General features: G+C 41.3%; 1 protein-coding gene across 6 annotated transcripts in view; it reads left to right on the top strand.

The window, feature by feature from the left end:
- Positions 1-22,381, top strand: part of COL19A1 (collagen type XIX alpha 1 chain) — a 305,503-nt gene that overhangs the window by 242,341 nt on the left and 40,781 nt on the right. For all 6 annotated transcript variants that reach the window (XM_070514618.1, XM_070514620.1, XM_070514621.1 and 3 more), the window contains 18 exons: positions 183-218; positions 1,757-1,792; positions 1,887-1,940; positions 2,594-2,647; positions 4,074-4,127; positions 4,833-4,922; positions 5,678-5,722; positions 5,825-5,902; positions 7,453-7,488; positions 7,594-7,647; positions 7,738-7,791; positions 9,154-9,195; positions 13,053-13,157; positions 13,235-13,288; positions 13,546-13,599; positions 18,272-18,325; positions 19,730-19,783; positions 22,030-22,074. In XM_070514618.1, the coding sequence (XP_070370719.1) occupies positions 183-218; positions 1,757-1,792; positions 1,887-1,940; positions 2,594-2,647; positions 4,074-4,127; positions 4,833-4,922; positions 5,678-5,722; positions 5,825-5,902; positions 7,453-7,488; positions 7,594-7,647; positions 7,738-7,791; positions 9,154-9,195; positions 13,053-13,157; positions 13,235-13,288; positions 13,546-13,599; positions 18,272-18,325; positions 19,730-19,783; positions 22,030-22,074 (999 nt within the window). The remainder of the gene's footprint in view (positions 1-182; positions 219-1,756; positions 1,793-1,886; positions 1,941-2,593; positions 2,648-4,073; positions 4,128-4,832; positions 4,923-5,677; positions 5,723-5,824; positions 5,903-7,452; positions 7,489-7,593; positions 7,648-7,737; positions 7,792-9,153; positions 9,196-13,052; positions 13,158-13,234; positions 13,289-13,545; positions 13,600-18,271; positions 18,326-19,729; positions 19,784-22,029; positions 22,075-22,381) is intronic.

Here is a 22,381-nt window from a genome sequence, read left to right as displayed (position 1 = left end):
TGAGTTAGGTCTCACGTGCTCCCTTTAAGCTGCCCGGGCAGACGTGTGGCGTTCTGCGTCATTTGAGAGGCTTGTTTGCGATGGAGGTCTGAGTCTGTCCTGCAGGATACGTCCACACCCAGTTTGGAGAGTTTATTTCCAAAAGTGTTTATAAATGATTCTGTTTCTACCCATTTTCCTAGGGGGAACCTTTCCTCAAAGGTGAAAAGGGAGACAGAGTAAGTAGATGCTTTATCGCTCTGCGGGGGTTTCTGCTTTGCTAATTTCTTCCCGTCTGATTCTGCTGTGTTTACTGTGGAGTCCAACAGATTTGATAAAATAAGCTCCCTGATCATTGTACTTTTCCTCCATGAATTTTGACTCTTTTATTTTGATAAATGTTAACCTTGTTAAGTTGTGTTATGTGAGGAGGTTTAACATTTGGTTTGGGTAGTATATCTTTTCTTTAACCAATTACTATCAGTAATTGAATCTGAATATTAGGAAAAATATCCCCTTAGAATATCTAAAATACAAAATTAAAATACAAAGTACAGTTTTTTCAAAAATTCTGTTAAAAATACAAATTTGATTTGTCGAACAGGATGATTTTATCAAAAGGGTCAATAATAAGTCATGAAAAATAAGACAGACTCATTATAGCCAATATTGTCCTCTTTTGTATAATTTAATTTTTTTCTGTTTTTTTTTCATGAAATACATATACAGTCATCCCCCCTTGTCCTCAGGGAATATGTTCCAAGATCCCCAGTGGATGCCTGAAACTATGGATAGTACTGAACCCTATATATACTAGGTTTTTTCTATACGTACCTGTGATAAAGTTTAACTTATAAATTAGACACAATAAGAGATTTACAGCAATAACATAATAGGACAATTATAACAATATGCTATAATAAAAGTTACCATAGATCTTAGCAACCTCAGCATAGAATTTTTTTTCTTTTCTTTAGAAATTTCACCTTTTCACTTAAAGGAAGCATTTTAGGCTTCTCTTTGGCATATCTGAATTGCCAACATCACTGCTCTTGTGCTTTGGGGCCATTATTAAGGAAAATAAGGGTGACTTGCACACAAGCACTGCAATACTATGACAGTCGATCTGATAACCAAGATGGCTGTTAAGTGACTCCTGGGCGGGTGGGGTGTACAGCGTGGATCTGCTGGACAAAGAGATGAGCCACATCCCGGGAGGATGGAGCTGGATGGCATAAGATTTCATCATGCTACTTATGAATTGTTTATTTCTGGCATTTTCCATTTGATATTTTCAGGCTGCAGTTGACTGCGAGTAACTGAAACCCTGGAAAGCAAAACCTCAAATAAGGGGCATCACTGTACCTGATAGGTGGAATTCCCATGACATAGAAACTTCAGCTCTACTCTTTCTTTCCCGCCTCATCTAAAGTCTTAATTCTCTGAGATGTAAGATCAGCTGGCAGCAAATCCTAACCATGCCAGCTAAGCAGAGAATGCAGTGATTGCTAATTGAACGTGGTGATTACAGTGTCAGAAGTGATGCTAGAGAAAAAACTATTAGAAAGCAGAAAGAAAATAAGAAATTATTGTTTATTAGCAATAAGTATTTTAAATCATGTTTTAGAATGAACCCTCCTTGACTTCATCATGTCTTCCATAATTACCCCCTTTGTTGTATTTTAATTAGTGGAAATTCAAATGAATTCAAGTATTACAGTTGCTCATCGCCATCTGAACTTAAGCGTTACATATATGGTGATTATTTTACTTACAGGGAGAACCTGGGATAGTAGGATCACAGGGAATAAAGGTAAGCTCCTGAACTTCCTTGAATTGCATTTCCAACCAAATGACACTGAAAACGAAAGCAACCGTTTCACTTTCCTTCCTACCGGTGTGTTTAGGGTGAACCTGGAGATCCTGGTCCCCCCGGTTTATCAGGAAGCCCAGGACTAAAGGTATGGAAGAAATAACTGAGATGAATTAGGAAATAATTTTGAAGTTATAGCCATTTTTAGGTAAAACCAGGTGCTCTGGTGTGCCACCCATTTTCTTCACAAGTGTTCTCAGAGACTTCATCATGTTTCCATGGTGATGTTCCCCCCATTGGCTGCATTTATTACACACATAGTAACTGCCTTTTGGTTCACAATAGGAATTTTAAAGTCTTTTTCAGAGCATATTCACAACAGCATCCCTAAAAGCTTTGAGAGTAAACAATGTGAGCTAGATCTGTGACCCTGAGCTCTGTTCTTAAAGTGAGCAGGATTCGGGATTCAATTTCTAAGCCCATATTATGCAGCCCTGAGATGCTTGAGTTCCCCACGTGGGATTCCACAGGAGTGTCCCGAGAAAGACCAGCTGTGGGAAGGTGCAGGCGAGATTAACGTGATGCGCTCCAGGCCTCACCTGCTGGTGAGAAGAGACCCATTTAAATGACAACATCTTGAAACTACGTTTGTAAGCCCAAAACACATTTCAGTATTATAACAGAGAAGGTAGGGTGGTGGAAAGCCAATCTTTCTCATATAAAGTTTGAAGCACGTTTTACATGTATTCGGATACATTCTATTTTTTAGCAAAGTTAAAGCACGTATCACTTCTGTTTTAGGGTCAGCAAGGACCTGCAGGTTCTATGGGACCCAGAGGACCACCAGGAGACATTGTATGTATAGTAGATACAGGGGTCGTTGATATTTGAAAATTAAATTGAGACTGAGACGTGTTTTAAAGAGTGTAACATCTGTTCATGGGACTGAGTTATACCACAATTCCAGAGACATGGATCGTCTCTATCACTAAAACTGACCACACCTGATGTCAGGAGCTACTGGGAAGCTAGTACCTTCATATAGTCATGTGATGTCCTTTTGGATATCAGCCTTACAAACCAGCCTTTGGAACTCAAGTTAAGTAAATAATCATCCTGGACATGCTTGTCAGTGATGTGCTAATGGTAGAGGAGAATGGAAACATCAAAACAAATGAGGAAAACCGAGAGAGAAAGCAAGGCTTTGCCTTTTGGTTCAATTCTCTATCCAAGAAAGACACTTGCACAGCTTCTCTTGTTGCTTTCTTGAAAGAGCCTCCAAGAAGAGCAGGTCTTTTGTTTGAAAATATTTCTATACTGCAATTGGAGAAGGGTCCTCAGGTTGTATTATAACCTAGTTTTAGTGGACTCACTCCTCCTATGCACCCTCCACCCACACACACAACCTGACACCCTTTAAATGCACTTCTCTCTCCATCCTCTAGGCCAGCCTTTTGTCCCTTGGACAACCTCCCTAGCTGTCTGACAACTTGGGAGCTAAGACTCACCGTCAGTCCACATGAGCAAAACAAGAAAAATGCTTGGCCATAGCTTCTTGGAGACTTATTTCTGTCTGGCCACAATTCAGGAACCCTCTATGCAACTGTTAGAATCTCTCCTGTTCCCATCCTCTCGGGAGCAGCTCCCTGACCTCTTGCTCTGTTCTCCAAGCCCCCTGACTTAGCCTCCAGCGGTCTGTCTTTCAGTGCACTTGGTCTCCTTGGTACTTTGAGCGTTTGGTTCATAGAGCAAAGCTTTTTGTTGCTCCCTCTAAGCCACTTAGTGAGCCCCCGCAGGTGTACCTCCTGGAGAGATCTTACAAAAAGAAAGACAATGCCAGCTGCACAGAAGGAGCCAAAAGATGCCCAAGAAATGAGATTAAGTGATAGTAGCTGGAGCTAAAAAAGAGAATAAAATCCAAAGGGAAGGAGCCACTGTTGCCAGAACATCATAAAAGCCTATTTTCCTGTCTACTCCACTGTCCTGAATCGTGATTCTACCAACCACCATCCTTCCACCCCTTCCTGGCAATGATATGGATGGGGCATTGGGTTCAATTCTCCTTGATTTAGTTTCTTTCCCATTATATCTACGTTGCTTCACTTGAGACAACAAGCCATATATTTACACTAATGTTTTTCCCTAATAGGCCAAAGTCAACGCTTCCCCATATAGTTTGTATATTAAAATTCCATTCTGTGGACAAAGACCCACAGATACAAGTGTTATTCTAATAAGAGACATTCTAATGGCTCTTTTCCTTTAATTCTGAATTTTCTAGGGATTGCCAGGAGACCACGGTATCCCGGGAAAACAAGGCATCAAAGGAGAAAAGGTATAGTTTCCATTTTACTCTTTCATGTATTAGGTAGCGGTAGGATGAGAGACAGAGGGTCATAGGGCATGGAGGAGTGACAGGCCAGGACAGGCAGCCAGGACTGCGTGGGGGACGGACAATCCCATAAACCACAGTGTGGATGGCACCCCCTGTAGTTGCGCATCGTGGCAGCCCCAGTTCTGTCATAGAAACACAACGTGACCAAAGGAACTGAGGTAGAGATGAAGATCTCAGCACTCGGAAAGTGGGCTTCAGGCTCTGCTCAACTGTAGTGTAGACCCGAGAAGTCTCTTAATCTGTCAGGACCTGTTTCTTGAGGTCTACGTGGAAATAGTATATTAATACTGGACCATTATTGGGAAATAAGAAAACATGAAGATCATCTAAAGAACTTTATGAATAGATGTGCCCTTTTGTGCATATATTTATACATGTGCATATGATTTGTGATGCTGCTAACCTTATGGAAATGTAACTCGCTGCAGAATCTCAAAGCGTTTAGGGTAACTAGAACAGTGCTGGCCTGAGTTAGGCTCTCAGTAAACATTGTTGAATGAGCGAATGAATGAATGAATGATTGAATGAAGGGAGAATGAAGTTCGACTGGCTGTGATGACAACTTGAAACAATGCGAACTACTGCCTCCTCGCCTCCTACCTTGGACTTAGCAATGAAGGGAGGGTCTTGCCTTGTTTTCCCCAGGGAGATCCAGGTGGGATTGTGGGCCCTCCCGGGCTTCCAGGTCCAAAAGGTGAGGCTGGTCCTCCAGGGAACAGCCTGCCGGGCGAACCAGTAAGTACCAGCTCTTTTACAAATCTTTCGCTTGAAAGGTCATTGATTACCGTCTACGTGTCCCTGGTTGCAGATCACAAGTATAAGTTTAGGTTTGCAGAAAAAGAAATACTCGTCTTATTTAGATCAGAGATCTAACATCTTTGGAAATTTGGTGCAAGCAAAGGGCTCTCTTCTGAAGAAAATGCCTACGCACACCATTTTACATGCGATTTGGAAGACTTAGGCCCCGCGGAATCTTCTGCGTGGATTCTTTATGGATCTACGGAGCCGAGTAAGATGCACTGGTTTTAAACCACAAGCCTTCTGAGGACACCGTCTTGAAACAGAACTGCCCGAAGTTTCCCTTCCAGAGGCTCTGCAGATACGGCCATAGGCAGCCATCTGCAGAATATCCTTGTGGCCTGGGCTATTCCCAGGACGTAGAAAACTGGATTATCTGGAAAATCTAAATAATCAACATGCCAGTCTCATATACCCTTTTTTCTCATCCCCTTTGACCTTTTGTATTAATTAATAATGATAAAATAATTCTCAATATCAGATGCCTCATTTTAAAGATAAAAACATATTTTAAAGTAACTATATAAAATGTATAACCCATTGCAATTTGTATTCCCTGTTCCTTATTCTTATGCAAAAAAAAGGCGTATTAAAGTAAGAGGAAGAGCAATGAAACATTTTTGAATGAATTCTAAGATGTTCTTAACCTTTTTAGAAAAAGAAATGTATTTACCTCCCTTTTGTCTTTCTAGGGATTAGACGGAAATCCTGGAGCGCCTGGTCCACGTGGGCCAAAGGTACAAAAACACCACAGAAATGTTTAAATAATTAATCATTAATATAGTCAGCAAGTGTGTGTCCCTTGAGCCTTGCACTAACAGAAGCATCTCATTGCACAGGGCGAGAGAGGCCTGCCCGGTGTCCATGGGTCCCCAGGTGAGGCTGGCCCTCCAGGGGTAGGAATTCCTGGCCGAACGGTAAGTGAAATTCCATCAAATCTTGAAACCCTGTTGATTCCAACATTGTGAAACAAAATCCAGTGAGAAATTTGAATAAGGAGAAAAGAGTAAAAAGGTCAGGGGAGGAAATACACATTAATAATCATCAGAGGGAGGGAATCAGTGGGCACTGAGGCGACACCACCTGGCAGAGAGGGTGCTCACTGGTCCATCACTTACAGACGCTGATCGCACCTGCACTGACTGTGGGATCAGAGCAGTTATTCAACCCTTTATGCCCCTATTCTATATGTTAAAAGTACAAACACATGTTTGTACAATACAAGAGTATAAGCACCTAATATCAGGTTGTTATGTATTACTATTTGTTTTTAAGCGGGATACAGTAAGAAGTTAGTATTTCACGAGATGGTATAAAAATCTCTAGGTGATGTCTTAAAGAAGAGAGAATAGAAGGTGTTTTGAATGGTTGAAACAAATAATGGACAGTTTTTTGATGTGTTTTAGCTATTAGGACAGAGCCTAGAACAGTGCCTGATAATAATGACCACATGTACACACTTGTTGACTAAATGGCAATGAGAGATAAATTTTCTTATTTAGTACAAAGAAACATAAAAGACTTTGGGACAAGAGAAGTGGAAATACATGGTTATTTTAATGACATTGATTTGGGAAGTTGGCCTTGTCATGAAATTATCATGACACTTAAAAGAAGGTGTCAGTAGTGATTGGGCACGTTGTGTGGACGGGTATTTGATTTTCCAGAATCAAGAATATAAAAGACACTGGAGATGGGAGATGAAATGAGGTAAAAATTAGATCAGGAAATGATTAGAGGAGGGAAGGAGGTGAAGCAAAAAACCTTTTTAGGAAATAACTGAAGGACAGTATAAACAGAAAGGGAGCAAAAAGTGGCTTTGACAATACGAATGATATGAGCATTTATTTCAAAGGCTAGAAAGGAAAAGTCTGGAGCAGTTAGTGAAGGCAGCTGCTGGGAGACCAGCTGGCCGCTGCGGTTGGGGCTCCATGGCTGTGTAACAGGGACAGAGCTACGACCTTAGGTTCACTGATCGGCTCCCAACCCCGTTTTGTTACCCACATCCCAAGCTTCTAAAGTAGCAAAGAGTGACTGACTGATGTTTACTTCCTACTCCTGTCAGTGAATACTGGTTTTAGCAATTTCTTCAAACAGAGAAAAAGTAGAAAGCCAAACGGAAAGGAACCCTGAGCCAGTTACCCAGGTGGTCACTTTCTGAACAGATAGAATTGGGATGTGCTGTCTGTGTGCTCGTGAAGGGGCAGGGACAGACAATGGTCATGAGAGGCACATCCCAGGTACCTGAGCAGAGTCACGTTGATGTTTCCAGCAACAGGCGTCTGCTGCAGGGCTCACCTGCCACCCGAAAGTCGTGGTTGACGTTGCAGGGTGTTCTCAGGGTGTGCGTGGTGGCAAGCCCTGTTGTGCCACTAAAGTGAATTACAATACTCAGCTCTTTATCCCACTTGGGTAGTTTGTGGACATTCCTGCCAGAATTCTCATCCTTGAATCTCTTTCTGCTCAGGGCTCCCAAGGACCAGCTGGAGAGCCAGGGATTCAGGTAATCTACTTCGCCAGGTTATTTGGCACAGCAAATCCAGCTTGCTTTCTTGGAGGAAATTATCGAAAGACTGTCCTCATAAGTAACTATTTCCCCCTTTTCCAGGGTCCTCGAGGTCTCCCTGGGTTGCCAGGAGCTCCAGGGACCCCCGGGAATGATGTAAGGACCATCTCTACCTACCCCCACCCCCATTTTAATCTGCACCTGTGCTGATGTGCAAAGATTTGAACATAATGCTTCTGTTTTCAGGGAGCTCCAGGGAGGGATGGAAAGCCAGGCCTGCCAGGCCCCCCAGGTGACCCGGTATGTCGACAGACTAAGCTTGATCTATGCATCTTTAATGCACCCAGAAGCCAACAGCCTACCGAGCAAGTTTTGCTGCCCAGGCTAATTAGAATTCTCAGTGACTGCTTGGCGATTTTGTTTATCCCCATTATTTTGTACAGAGGAAAAAAATTCCAGCTGTGTCAGCATTTTTGTGTGTGTGATGAATCCTTATTTCCTAAGGGTAGAATTCAGTGTACAATTTTGCCCCGGGCTGAGCCTTGGCATATAATATCTCAATCCCATGGAAAATTGACTTAAAATATATAGCCACAATTTCTATCCTTTCTCATGCTAACGGCCAAATGAATTTCATTGTTCTGGATGAAGTTTTGTAGGTAGGTTGCCTACAGTAAGGTCCATAGCCCTTGATTCTGTGCCTTGAAAATGCTGATGTAATTAAATTACAAAAACTGGCTTGAGTCAGCTCTTTAAAAAATGGGTTTAGGCACTAAATGCGTGTCCCAAAGTTTTATTTTAGGTTGAACCTTGCTTTGTGCGACAGTGAGATCCCATTAAATAGCGTAAGAATCAGCACTTATGACTTGAGAGGCCATATGGTACATGACATTGTATGAAGAATTTTGTATAGTAAAACCCAAATCTGGCCTCTCAGTTCTCACCCTCGCAAATACTCCACCTCCCACCCGGTCTGGGCCTTTGGTGTCCCTGTAAGCCACGGGCAGGGGCGTGTTTCAAAACGGCCCTGCTTTCACTTCATTGCTGAGTGAATCCTGTGGGCAGCATCCGGGAATCTTGTATGTAAGGCATTCCTTGGGTTGACAGTGTCTCTGAAACGACCTTTTAAGACACGAGGCCGAAACACTGCCCTGGTTCCCTAGGTTTCCACCTCACCCATCTCGTCAGCACCTACAGCCTCTTTTGAACTTAAGAGAAATAACTTGAAGGTAAACTCATCCTGTACTTTTCATATTTCTCAGCAGTCTGATAATTTGCTTGACAGAGAAGTGGTTCCCTTCGAATAAATGATTTACCTTTATGTATTATTTAAAACCAATATACTAGGGTTGGCATAGAGGTCACCATGTCCTGAGAAGATAAAGCAGAGCCGCAAAATCAAAACAGCAATATGCATGTGTTTGTGTGTTCACAGGAGGGGAATAGTGAATATTTCTCAAAAATATTTATAAACTCTGTCAGTCTCATGTGTCCATTTCTTGATCTGAAACATAATGTTAGGCCAACCATTCTGAAAGTGAGGCTCTAAGACAAATCTCAGCTGGCCTGGCATTTTGAGGAAAAATATCCCCCTTGTATTGTATGTATGCATCGTATCATGTGCATAAATGTTAAGTATTTGGTTTTTCTCCCTAATCGCAGATCGCGCTGCCCCTCTTGGGAGACATCGGCGCTTTGCTTAAGGTACTCTGTTGCTATGTCAGAAATTATGTGTTAATTTCCAGGAAAAAGCAGACAGGAAATCTTTACCAGAAATTGAGTTGATTGCTTAGCCCCAAACCAAACTTCAATTTTTAAATGGCAAAACATCTTTAAGATAGAAAAAGGAATGTGTATCTGCACATATCTTGTGCAGTTTATACTGGTCCCTCCCCTCTCTTCTTTCTCTCCTCTCATTTGGGGTGTGGAGGGGTCGGGGGCACGATTCTGGGATGAGCTGCAGGGAAGGATGGGTCATTGACGCCCTTCAATCAGTTATTCTCTCTGGAGAAAGAGCTTTCTCTTAATGGGTGTTTACTGCCCCTGGCTCACCACTGTGAAACCCAATCCTTCTCATTGTATCTGCCCTGGCCAGTCCCAGGATGAAAACCAGCGCTGCTCAATAAACAGCTGGCTTACAAAGCTGACTTTGACGTCACGGGACTTTACAAAGTGAGCTACAAAATTCCAAAGCCAGCAATTGGCCTAACACCTGTTACCCTGCTAAGTAAACATTATCTTCCCCTATTATCCATCTCATAGCAAATTAATCTTGCTACCATTTTTTTTCTCTAATATTTCCCTATATTTTATTTGTAAAACAGATGGTTGAGAATAATAATGGTATACCTGTAAGGTTGTGTGTTTGCATGTTTCTTCATGGTATGCTAAGATTGAACGAACCCAGATAAAAACCTGCCCATTTACTTTATACTCAAACTTTAAGTGTCTTGTCTGTGAATGGACAGCATATATGTGTGTGCACACACACCCCCCTCAGGCTGTAGGCGTGTGTATGTGGTTTATCTTATATTCCTAGCATTTAGCCCGATGCTTTGTGCAATGAGTTTCATAATAGCGGGCAGGTAGGAATATTTGTAGAATTGAATTCAAAAGACTCAAGAATTCTAATATGTATTTGTTAAGTGATTAAAGTTCTGAGAATAAATATAAATGTAAATATGAAAATGAAAGTAAAAGATATTAGAGGGGTTTTTAAGACCTGCAAAAGGCAACATTTTCTTAGAAGATGGAAGGGAATATTCAGGAGGGTTTCAGAAACATCTCATGTTTATTGAGCTACAGTTCCGTGCAGGACAACGCGCTGCATAATCGCACTGAATCCTCACAGTGACTGTGCGTTTGGGCTGCGGTGCTTTCCCCATCCTGTAGATGAGGGACTGAAGTTCCGAGCAGTTAGGTAACTTGCTCAGAGCCACACAGCTAGTTAAGTATGACATTAACACAGAAACACGGGTCCTCAGACCTTAAGTCTCAGGTTCTTTACAAGGGCAGTAGTGTTGGAAATGGCAGGATTGTAGGCGTTATTTCATTCCAGAATTATTAGGATTCTTTACTCTAAGGATCAAAAACTTACACTTAAGCAGAAGTGAGTCCCAATAGAGCATGCAGGGGCTCACAGAACAGACAAGAAGATTATGAAGAGCCTCTGACAGGGTGATGGGGCCGGGGCTCCGGGTCTCAGAAGGAGGTAATTGGTGGTTTCACCAGGGCAGCATCTCTCTAAGGAACGCGCCCAGCCGCTGTTCCCATCCCCCCGTCCTCTCACGGAGGTTCTGAGTTCCAGGAGAACCGACTGGCGAGAGGTGGGCAGGCCCCCAACACGCTGTATTCAACAGGAGGGGAAGCATGTCATTTCCAAAGCAAAATCGAAATACAGGAATTTAGATTGGGGATTGGATCTATGACCAACCTAGTGATGTCTTTAAATCCTTGTCCTGTTACCCAGCACATTGACTTTCTCTCTGTCTTGAGTCTTTAGCAAACTTGATCCTCCTGCTTTCCGTTTTCAAAAATATCTTTGATTAAAGTGTTGAAAAGAACTGACATAATTCCAGACCCAAATGATATCCCTTCAAAACTTTTCTCTAGGTTGATCTGTGCATCAATCCCTCTCTGAATGAGATTGTGCGTTGGCTAATAACTGACGCATATTTATTCTCTCCATAAGAAAATCTTAACACTTCTTCTTCAAGAGCTTCAGTGAAGTCCAGTTTCCCTTAATTTACCATTCTGGTAACCCTAACCTAAAGAAAATGAGGCCAGTTTGAAATGGCTCTTAGAACATTCTATCGATTCCTAATGATTACCGTTTTTAATGTCTTCTTGAAACAATCAATTGATGGCGCAGCAGTTAAGTTCTCACGTTCCGCTTTTCGGCGGCCCGGGTTTTGCCAGTTTGGATCCCGGGTGTGGACATGGCACCACTTGGCAAAAGCCATGCTGTGGTAGGCATCCCACATATAAAGTAGAGGAAGATGGGCATGGATGTTAGCTCAGGGCCAGTCTTCCTCAGCAACAAGAGGAGGATTGGCAGTAGTTAGCTCAGGGCTAATCTTCCTCAAAAAATAAAAATAAATAAATAATAAATATTTAAAAACAAAAAGAATAATCCATTCTAAAATGTTGGTATATATTGACATGACAAAGTTTTGCTCCATATTGATATGCCACGTTTACATGTCTACAGACACAATAATTCATCTTCTTTACACTTTTTGAAATATGGAAACCTATTTGGTTCTCTTAGGTCCTCAGGCATCTCTCTATCTTCACAGTTTTTCAGATATTATAAGTGATGGTTTCTACAATTCTATGTGTATTTTTTTAACTCCCCTACCAACACATTAGCTCTGTGAAATGATCCTAGTGGTAAAACTGGTTTGGGAAATATGCACATTCCAGCACTCTTACATATTCCAACTCTAAGAAGGACCCTGTGAAGAGAACTCTTAAACCCAGCATTTTGCAGACAAATTGCCTCAGAACCTTTTCAATATCATACAAAATTAGTCTTTCAAGGAGCATTCTTGGAAGTCAGACTTATGGTGATACTCACTGTGTAAAAAGCACTGAACTTGAACAGCCGTGGGCTTTCCTGCTAACCTCTCACCAGTAGCCAGCTTCAGTTCCCTTTTCCTGCTTAAGGATTCTTCCCCTTGGTGAAAAGGATGGAAGAATAGAGGCTTATACTATCTCCCCTTCTGTCGACTGTTCAAATTAAACCATCTCGCCCACTCCATGGTCCCTAATCCATGCCTTTCCTGATCATATTCTTATTGTAATGATTTACTTAAAAATAAGCCTTTATAGGGCTTTTCAAGACACTTTTTCTTTATCTCTGTGGTAAGAAGTTTATCTTGTGAGCTCAGACACTTAAATTCAAGCCATTCCAGATCGACTAAAGGTTACAGAGAAGGCAATGGAAAGGTAATTCCACTTAGATTTTCTCCCTGCACTTGGATTTGACACAGAAGCCTGGCCAAGTCACTGAAGTAATTATTTCCCACACGGGTGCTTCCACCGAGAAATAAAATGTTAATAACTGTGTATAGGGCCCTCCAACTAATTTTGCTCTCAAAAGAAGAAATCCTTCCTTCACAGCTTGTTCTTTCTCTTCTGATGATTCATGCTATTGGCTGTACCAGCTCTGTAATCTTGCTGGTTATTCCAGACTGTATTACCTCCTTTTTGAAACTTGCTAGTAAGCAACTGAAACACAGTCTGCATTCTTGACTTATGTATCTTTTCCTTATTTATTTGGAATTTTCAAGTTAAATGTCATCATAGACACATTTTTACAATAGAAGCTCACCAATATCATAAACAAATATCATTGATCAGCTTCATAAATAGTTTGACCTCATAAAAAGAAGTCTTTTCAAGTTGGACAAATCAGGTTTCTGAAAGTAGAGTGACATAGCAATGCCATATGGCTCATCTCTGACCAAGGTTTGAGTAGAACTTCAGATCTTTTAAACCTCACCTTTTTTAGATGACTTTGGTGAATCTCTCAGGAACCTTATCTTTATACTCCTTAGAACTTCTGTGGCAACTGCCACACCAGCGTCCCTGGGCTGAAAAGCAACAAAGGAGAAGAAGGAGACGCTGGAGAGCCTGGGAAGTACGACTCCGTGGCCCGGAAGGTAGGCAGGCGGCCGGTGCTGGGGGCCCGTCGGTCACCCAGGTGCCTTCTCTCACTTGTTGCTGCTCTGTCCTCTAGGCGGACGCAGGGCCCCGTGGTCCTCCAGGAATCCCAGGCAGAGAAGGACCAAAGGTAAGGAAATCTCTCCTCCACTCTCCTCTGTGTGACCTTCAGTTCAGTGTGAAAAAAGGAAATCCATTTTGTAATACACTATTTTTTCTAAAAATATTTTGGAAAAGTGGTGTAAAAGCCATTTGCAAATGTCATTTATTTGTTTCCTGACTCTGTCCAAATGTCACACCCCAAGTGTCCTGAAAAGAGAGATTTTCGTTGTTTCGAAAGATGACAAAATGGTCGCGCGTACTCGCTGAATTTATTGTCTTTTTTAGGGCAGCAAAGGAGAGCGGGGCTACCCTGGGATGCCTGGGGAGAAAGGCGACGAGGTAAAAGGGGCTTCTCGGATGATATCGTCCTATCGGTTCTCTTTAGTGGCTCAACAGGGGAAGCACACCAGTGTTTAACGCTAAAACATATAAAAACAGAGACTTAAGTAGGTTTTTTCAAGTGTTAACCCATTTTGAATAATAATATTTTGATGTTTATTATCAGTGGTGCAGTTTTTGAGACGAAGACACGAGACAACTTTTGAGACAAAGTTAACGTGTCAGTTACTGAGTTTCTGTTTTTACGTAGCAGAAGGCAGTTCCAGCTTTCTCACGATAGAAGCAAGGGGCTGGAGGAAGGAGAGGTTTACAGAAAGATTCCCAAGGTGGCTAGCAGAACTGAAGGAACAGCCTTCAATTCTATCCAATCCAGCCTAGGGATGAGGGCAGCTCCAGACCTCAGGAGAACTCCGCTGGGCCCCTGCTGTAACATGGCGCAGCTTCGTGACCTTGGCTTGTCTGTGTCTCTGCTCAACTTTCAAACTATGGAGAGAAAAACAAAACAAAACAAAATCAGAAGGATCTGATTGGACTAGCTTAGATCAGCTGCCAACCCCGGACTAAGGTTCAAAATCAAATGTGCTTTTGAGACATTGGCACAACTTTCTGACTCTAAGCCATGCTGATGCTGAGGGTATCATTCTTTTCCTTCATAATTCACCTTAACTCTTAGAAAAACCAATTAGGATGACAAATTGTTGTTAGTTTAAACAGTTTTGATACTAATAATTCTTAATGAAAGTAAGTAAGCCATCTGGCATATATTAACCTTGAAGTTAGTGCAGAAAATCATGACAGTATCAAGGAGAAAATCTTTTAGTTGGAATTATATTTTGCGTTATAAATTATCATGTGTTATTTTTTTTTAACTACTATTGATTCTATTCTAGAAAATCATGAAGATTGGCTTGTTTTCTTTCCAAGTTAATAATCAAAGAACAAAGAAATACAACATTTTCATCCATAAATAAAACAGTAAAGGTGTTTTATTTTCACAATAAATGAGTTATAGAAATTTTGCTTTTTCACACTCCACAGAAATTTCAATAAAGTACAAGCACAGTATCTGATTTTAATAGTCTAACAGCTTTTAACTGCCCAGATTCAAGAGAGAAATTTTAGAGGCAATTGAGACGATAATAACAAAAAATCAGGAAATAATTGGACTTCAGGTTTTTTTATAAGTGACTCCAAGTTAAATGTATTAGAAGTTAATTTTTATTGATTCTATGGGATACTTTGCTCTCTTAGTGAACTGAAATCCATCGTTTTTATCCCTCCACTATTTTAGTGTGCTCTTTATGGATTCTTTAACACAGCATAGCCAAAATTTTGCACAGAACTCTTGTTATGTGGGGATTTCCAGCAAGTTCAGAGGGAGATTCTTCAGTTGTTTCTTCAGATCACATGGATGATATGAATAAGCCTGAAGGGCCCACTAGCTCAGTTGGCCTTTTCTGGGGAATGGCACGATGCAGCTTCTCCCTCTCAGACAGTGGGAATGAGTGAATATCATCTTGTCTGCTACCTGGACTACCTGAAATTACTATTTGCTGATGTATTTAAGCAAATGAATCTTTGACCAAGAACATATGCATTTCCAACTAGCCAATCAACCATACTATTTTGATATGTACATGAGATCTAATTGAACAAAGTCTCAAATGTCTGTTCTACTCTTGGTAAACAGATACAAGGAGCACCATCTCTGAAGACTTTTATAATGTCTTCAGTTTAATCCCTTTGGGAACTTAGAGAGAGGACCTGCCTGTTGCTCATTGCTCTTAGAAATGTGACGTTATCCTCTACATTTTTTGCAACATGTTTTACAACTCAAAGTAGCAACCTGTAAGATGCTAAAGAACCCAGACTTGCCTCTCATAGTTAGAGTGAATTCTTGCTTGGAATGCAGATCTTCCTGCAATATTTCAGGATAATAATTGATAAATGGGACATGAAAAATATTGTCAGCCATAAATTATAGCAATGGAAAAATAAATATTCTTAGTTGCAACTGAGCTAAGACTTGCAAAATCAAAATATCAGAGCAGGGAAAGAACTTAGCTCGAATGATCCCTGACTATCTATGCAATAAATTTTAATTTGTGTTTTAGTTTGGCACTATATGCTAAATTGACCATCCTCCTCTTTAATATGTATTTGTCTTCTTTAATGGCTATCTTGTCTTCTAAAATTATCTTATTGCCCTTTATGCATCCGTAGTAACTTTTACCCTCACTACAAAATTTCAGCTTGTTCAGAGAAAGACTGCTGAGGGTGACTTTTTTTTTTATTTATGGACTGAGGTTTATTTCAAAGTTTAATGTGGACATCAAAGGTTAATGAGTCCCAAGCTTATAAATTAGACTATCTAAAGACTCACTCAGCATCTCTAGACTGATTCAATGTTGAGACTAAAAGTAGCAAAGAAAGACTACATATGGACAAACATATCTTATACATGTACATAGAGAGATAATTTTATGGAGATGTGGGTATTTTGAGATAAAGCAATTTGTGGTATAGCGTTTATAATCTCCAGACATTTAGAGATGCCATTCCCAAAGGAAATTTGTTTCCTTTACACTTATAAATCCATAACCAAGTTAATGGTGGGGGAATAAAAAGATTCAATAGGACATGGTAATGTGTACAGTGCATGTGCACGCATGCACACCACAGCATTGTCAGTGAGGATGATGTCATCTTGAAGAAAGAATATGTCCGCAGTCTTTAACGCAAGCGTACATAAGACTTTGCCCTTGGTCCTCACTATTTGAGGAATTTCAGCAAGTTCAAGGAGATTCTGTTCAGTGTTTCTGCACATCATATCACATGAAAAAACCTGAAGTAGCATATGATCCCATTTGGCATTAGATGGACAGGCCTGACAGGGCTTAGTTCTTGATCTCATTGATGCAAAGAAACTTGGTCCTATAGAGCCTTGGTCCCATAGAGCCTTGGTCCCATATAGCCTTGGTCCTATAGAGCCTTGGTCCCATAGAACGTTGGTCCTATAGAGCCTTGGTCCTATAGAGCCTTGGTCCCATAGAGCCTTGGTCCCATATAGCCTTGGTCCTATAGAGCCTTGGTCCCATAGAACCTTGGTCCTATAGAGCCTTGTTCCCATAGAACCTTGGTCCCATAGAGCTCTCATAAATAAATAGGCAGTAATTTCACCATGGTCTCTTCACCTAATATTCATAATATGTATAAAAATAGATATTTCATCACAGTAAAAAGTAAAGTAATTTTATTATAACAATGAATGGCTTGTCAATATAGAAAGATTACTTAGTAAAGAAAATTAAATCCTGAAACAGGAGAACCATTCAATCTAGAACTTGATACAGCATATGGTTATCTGAAACAACAAAAGAGTGTTTATAAGTTTATTTTTCTGATTATAGAAGCCATCTGAGTTCATTATAGAAAATTTGGGACATATACAAAAGCACTAAAATGATCAGTTGCCTCTATTTGCACTGTTAAGGGGGGACTGTTGGTAATAGTAGCATGATGGTCCACAACCCCCCATCCACGGTTCCAAAGCTCAAAAACCTTTGAAAACACTGGAAATTTTTGCCAAGTTTGCAGCAAATTCATTGGGCAGCAAAATCTGACTTGAACTCGTATGGAGCAGGTCTATCTGTTTATCCCATTTGGTGAGAGTATCGTGTGTTTTGCTACACAACTATTTATGTCTTTAGAGGGTGCTGCCTCAGGTGCCGCTGAGAGGGTGACACAGTATCTAGTACAGGCACCGTGTCCCCTTTAGAAAAGATCGAAAAATGCAGAATTCTCAAACACATCTGACACTAAAGTTTCCAGATAGGGCACTATGAACCTCTGTCATTCTTATCTTTTATGAAGTGTATTTATAATTTTTTAATAATTTGGACCTTACTCTATGTATCTTTTGTAACTTTTATTTTTCCGTGTTATCCAATAGTTTGCTGAAACATGATTTTATTAGTTGCAAAATATTTCATATTATGGATTTTATGTTATTTATTTAACTAATATTCTGTTGTTGACACACTTGGTAAAGGAAAAAAATTAATGACACAAGTTACCAGTTATACTTGCCGGTTCTTCTTTGAATATATAGATTATCAGCATCTTAAACCCTATCCAGTATAGTTAGCGTTATTCTACAAACCCAAGGAGAGGAGGGAGGGGATAGCCATTCACTTTTATGCTTAAGCCATTAAAGGGTTCTAAATTTAAATTTGCCGTGAGCCAAATTTCTTCTTATAACAAACTGGCCAGCTAAACTAAATATTATATCATGAAACATAGTCCCTTTTTCCTCCAGCTGAATGGAGCGTTAGTGTAATCATATATTTCTTGGATGGTACTCTGACGATCTGAAATTGTAGCTCCATGCTTTAGCCGTGCAGATTCTCAGTGATGCTGCTGTTGGTGGGGTGGCTCTGTGAGATCAGAAATCCTCTGTGAACCACCAAACACATTAAATTATGTTACAGAGTCTGTGTCACAGCATTGTAGCTCACTATCCTTTAAGAGGGGTTTTTGTATGTGACATATATCATGTTTCTTGCTTAGCTAATATAGATATTTAATTTTCAGTAGTCAAAATATTTGATTAACTAAAAGGCTTTATTTCCAACAATATAACCGATTTTATGGTAGGAACTATCTCTTCTAGGGTCTTCAAGGAATTCCAGGCATTACAGGTGCTCCAGGTCCAACTGGACCCCCTGTAAGTATTTGCTAAAACTGTTCCACTCACGGTTCGTATTTGTTGAGATGATGCAAGATGAGCTGACGTTCCTCATTCTGTCCTCTGTGCCTCTATGGAGATTATCCACCTGTTGCCCAGAAAAGTAACATCCCGCATCTCATATTTTCATTTATTATCACTTAAGGCTGCTGAGGGTCGTGGAGACTTGTCATCAGAATTCTACTGGACCAGAGCAGTGTGTAATTGAGCTCGTCTATTGGAATGGGAGTTGGGTGTAAAGAGCGTTCTATTTTTTAGTTATAATTTTTTGGCATGAACCTGTGGGAGAGAGATTCAGATGGTTACACCGTTACATTCTTCGGTACCATAAACTAAGAATTTATTTTCTAGAGGGAGAAAATGGGCCCAGGATTATCAGATTCCATTTATTTCTATTCCTGTTGATGAATTTAAATACCCCCTACTTTAGTCAGCACTTTTTTTCTCTGTCCCTCAGACACAGTGTCATGGTTGTTGGTTTCGTTATCCCATTTTCCTAAAACAGAATCTTTTTTTTTCCCAATGGCTAAAACCAATCTCTTATTAAAGTGGAGCTCAAGTTTAGGGTTGCCAGTTAAAATACAGGACATGCCGTTAAATTTGAATTTCATATGAATAAATAATTTTTTAGCATAAGTTTGTCCCCAATACTCGATTTTTATTTGCTAAATCTGGCAACCCAACTCAAGCCTCACCTTCTCCAACCCTCCCCTCCTCAGAGCTGCCAAGCAGATAGTATTCACTACACGAGGAGGAATGTAATCGTGTTCCTTAATGTTTTGAATCATGGGTTTGTCATAATTAAAATTTTACCATGTGTGCTTTTACCACAGTTATGTAGAACAAACCTGGCTTTCAACTGTACACTAAAATTAAAAGTTAAGAGAAAGAGTTGTGAAAGGAACCATGAAAATTTTATGGCTAACTCTTTTCTCAAAGAAGAATTAAAATTGAATTTTATTTTCCGTTGGTAAAATGCAGAGCGCATAACTCAAGGTGCACATTGTTAATTCTGCTGTGTCTTGAAGTATTTAAAATGTTGATCACTACCAGAATTATAGCTCATTTAGGAAGGCATAATATTATGTAAATTGCCATTTAAACAGCAAGGCTAAATTCTTAAGTGTATCAAAAGGTTCTAATGAAGGTCATTAAACGTGGTTGGCCAAGGTGAAAAAGCGACCATGAATACAGATTTTACCCTTCCAGGGGCTTATCAGCAGGACGCAGCTGCTGTATCAGCCCGAAGAAATATAAGCTTGTAGGACTGATTTAATTAGGATCAAATGACCTTCAAAATCTATCACTTTTAGCAACCAACTTCAATACCCTGTGCTCATTTAGTTGTTGTTTCAATAACAAACTTAGTTTTGTGTTTTACAGGGCTTGTTGGGAAGAACTGGACATCCTGGTCCTGTGGGAGCAAAGGGTGACAAGGTACACAGGAAAAGCCTCACTCCCTGTCCGAACTGGGACTTAGGGTAGGGGCAGGGTGCAACCATTTGCAGGGAAATCTGTCAAATCAAAATTCCTGAAAGTAAGAAGGATGTCCAGGAATAGCTATTCTGCTAGTGGGCTTGGAAGGACATGGGTCCAGCAACTCGTCTGAATACGGGAGATGTGCTCTTAGGGGACGAACGACTAGAGCACTGATGCCGTGGAGCAGAAGTCCAAGCTGGATGCAGGGTCCTAGGCAACTAGCTCTGTGGAAGAAAGGGGTGGGTGGGGAAGCCTCCTGGACAGCCACAGGTAAGGTGGTTTGCATCGGGGAGATCCAGCCACAGGTGCCAAGGCTCCAGACAGCATACTGGCTGGCAGGACCAGGATTCCATAAATGACGGGCTTGCTGAGAAAAATCTGGAAGTTCTGTGCTTTGAGGGTCATGGGGGAAATTCACTCAGGAACAAGGACAACTTGTTTCCTGGGGAGTCTGGTTGATTGGACAGATGAGTTGCTGTGGTCAGAAGGGAGGACCAGCAGCAGGAGGGTCTCAAACAGGAAGACAGCAGGGCCCTACATGTTCACCTGATGTAGGATCTCAACTGGCCCCATGGTGTGAGTGCAGACAGAGGCAGCAAATGAGAGAAATAAAGCTAGCTCTTCAGGTTGCAGAAATAAGTATCGAGAGTCCACTGAGCTGCTCGGTGATGAGCAGCTGCCACCCAGGCTCGTCAAAGTGGGGCATGATGGCCCGAAGGAGCAAAGGAACCCTGAAAACTTTGAAAGGCAGCAATGTGCTTATTCTAGATAGTCTCAGCACATTTTTTTCTGATGGTGTCCCGAGGAGCTTGCCCGACCCCACCAGCCTTTTTTGTCTGTTCTCTATGGAAATCATTCAGTCAGAGATCTGCCTTTTGAAGTTAATGGGCATTCCACACTGAGATGAGCTTTGGGGCACAATCAAGGATGAAAATATGACATTTAATTGTGCCAGGGGAAAAAAAGTCTTTTCAATAGGCACATATTTTTCCTTGTTTGTTGTCCTCTCATAGTTCGTGAGAACTATGACATAATTCTCTGAGGGACACTGCCAGCAGTCAGCAGAATGTGACATGTCTGAGAGCAAAGGCACCATCAAAGCCGTTTGCAAAAAGACAATATGCTCGTTGTCACTCATTCTCAGGCATCTACACTGCAAGAACACTGTACCGTTTATTTTTATTGATAAAGATATAAACAGAAAGGTTTTTTTGGTACTTTCTTTTGTTACTGAAAAAAAATGGGGAGATTGGAATGAAATCTTTCATCAAATTTGTGGAAATGGACTGAAATCCCTCAAAATTCTTGGGTACTGTAAGTAGGAATTTTACTCTCTCTGGATTTTTCATTAATTAACCATTTCTTGCCATTGCCCCTGAGTTTGAGGGACTTAAAAAATTTTATGAGGCTGTTATTCTAAAGGAAAAGCAGTTACAGGAAGAAGTGGTTAAGGCACCAACGAGACTATAGTCCATCTGCTTACTATGGACCGATAAGCAGTCTATGTTTTATGAAAGTAAAAGTGAAATCCGTTTGTCAACTTTCAACTTGAATTCATTTTCACAAATTCCATTTTCAGTCTGCCTTGCCTGTCGGCAGCACATCTGAGCCCATTTAAATTGCGTAGAACATTTCTGTCCAGCGGACCTGCCTGACAGGGCTGTAACATCTAATATTAACTGAGGGAGGGAAAGAAGTTTCTCCTCCTGCAGACGCCACACAGGTTGTGATTTTCTACTCCGATCAAGATATGTGGGTGCACCCTCTAGTTCCCAAAAGATGAAAATGGTGGCAGTGAGGGGAAAAGTGAGGGGCTGACGGAGAGATCCGTACCCCAGAGCCTTCCCCTGCTGGCAGGGACTCTGCTCTGCGCCCCCACGTGGGGAGAGAGTCCCCGGCTGCACTTGAATCCAAGACATGATCGCGTGGGTTGTCTGGCTCTGTCTAGAAATAAGCCTCGTCCCTGGGCTCACACGGTGAGAATCTGAATGGGCGTGAGAGAAGGCATTTATCCTTCCTGTGGTCTAGAAGTGTATTTCCCCAGGTTAGGAGAGCGCCAAGGTGAGTAAGACTCTGCAAGACAGAAGCAAAACAACAGGTCATATTGATTTCAGAATACGGCTCTCTGAGCAAGCACAATCTGCTCCATAAACCCAGGGTGGAAATGTCCACGCCATTGATTTTGGTCTGTATATCCCTTGCAGGGCAGCGAGGGACCCCCTGGGAGACCTGGACCACCCGGACCACCCGTGAGTTGCTTCAGGATTAAAACTTAAATTCACACAACTACTTAAGACTTTTATATCTCAGGGGTCAGACTCTGTCTAGACGTTCTCAAAGATACAAGTCATCTGCGTCTCAGGTGTAAATATGAATGACAGTGGATGGAGCTTTGGGGAGGCCTGGTTTCTCCCCTTTAGCTCAGCCCCATGTGCAAATCTGAGCGTACTGTGGCCTCCCTACCGTGGACTCAGGACACCTGGGTTTGTTCCCTGCCCCCACCCCTCCTCTTCACTTCCTGCCTGGGGGGCCCTGGGAAAGGCGTTTAACCTCAAT

The sequence above is a fragment of the Equus asinus genome, chromosome 8 (assembly GCF_041296235.1).
Source record: "Equus asinus isolate D_3611 breed Donkey chromosome 8, EquAss-T2T_v2, whole genome shotgun sequence".
Classification (NCBI taxonomy): Eukaryota; Metazoa; Chordata; class Mammalia; order Perissodactyla; family Equidae; genus Equus; species Equus asinus.
The sequence above is the reverse complement of the archived record's forward strand: the minus strand, read 5'-3'. Positions and strand labels throughout refer to the sequence as shown.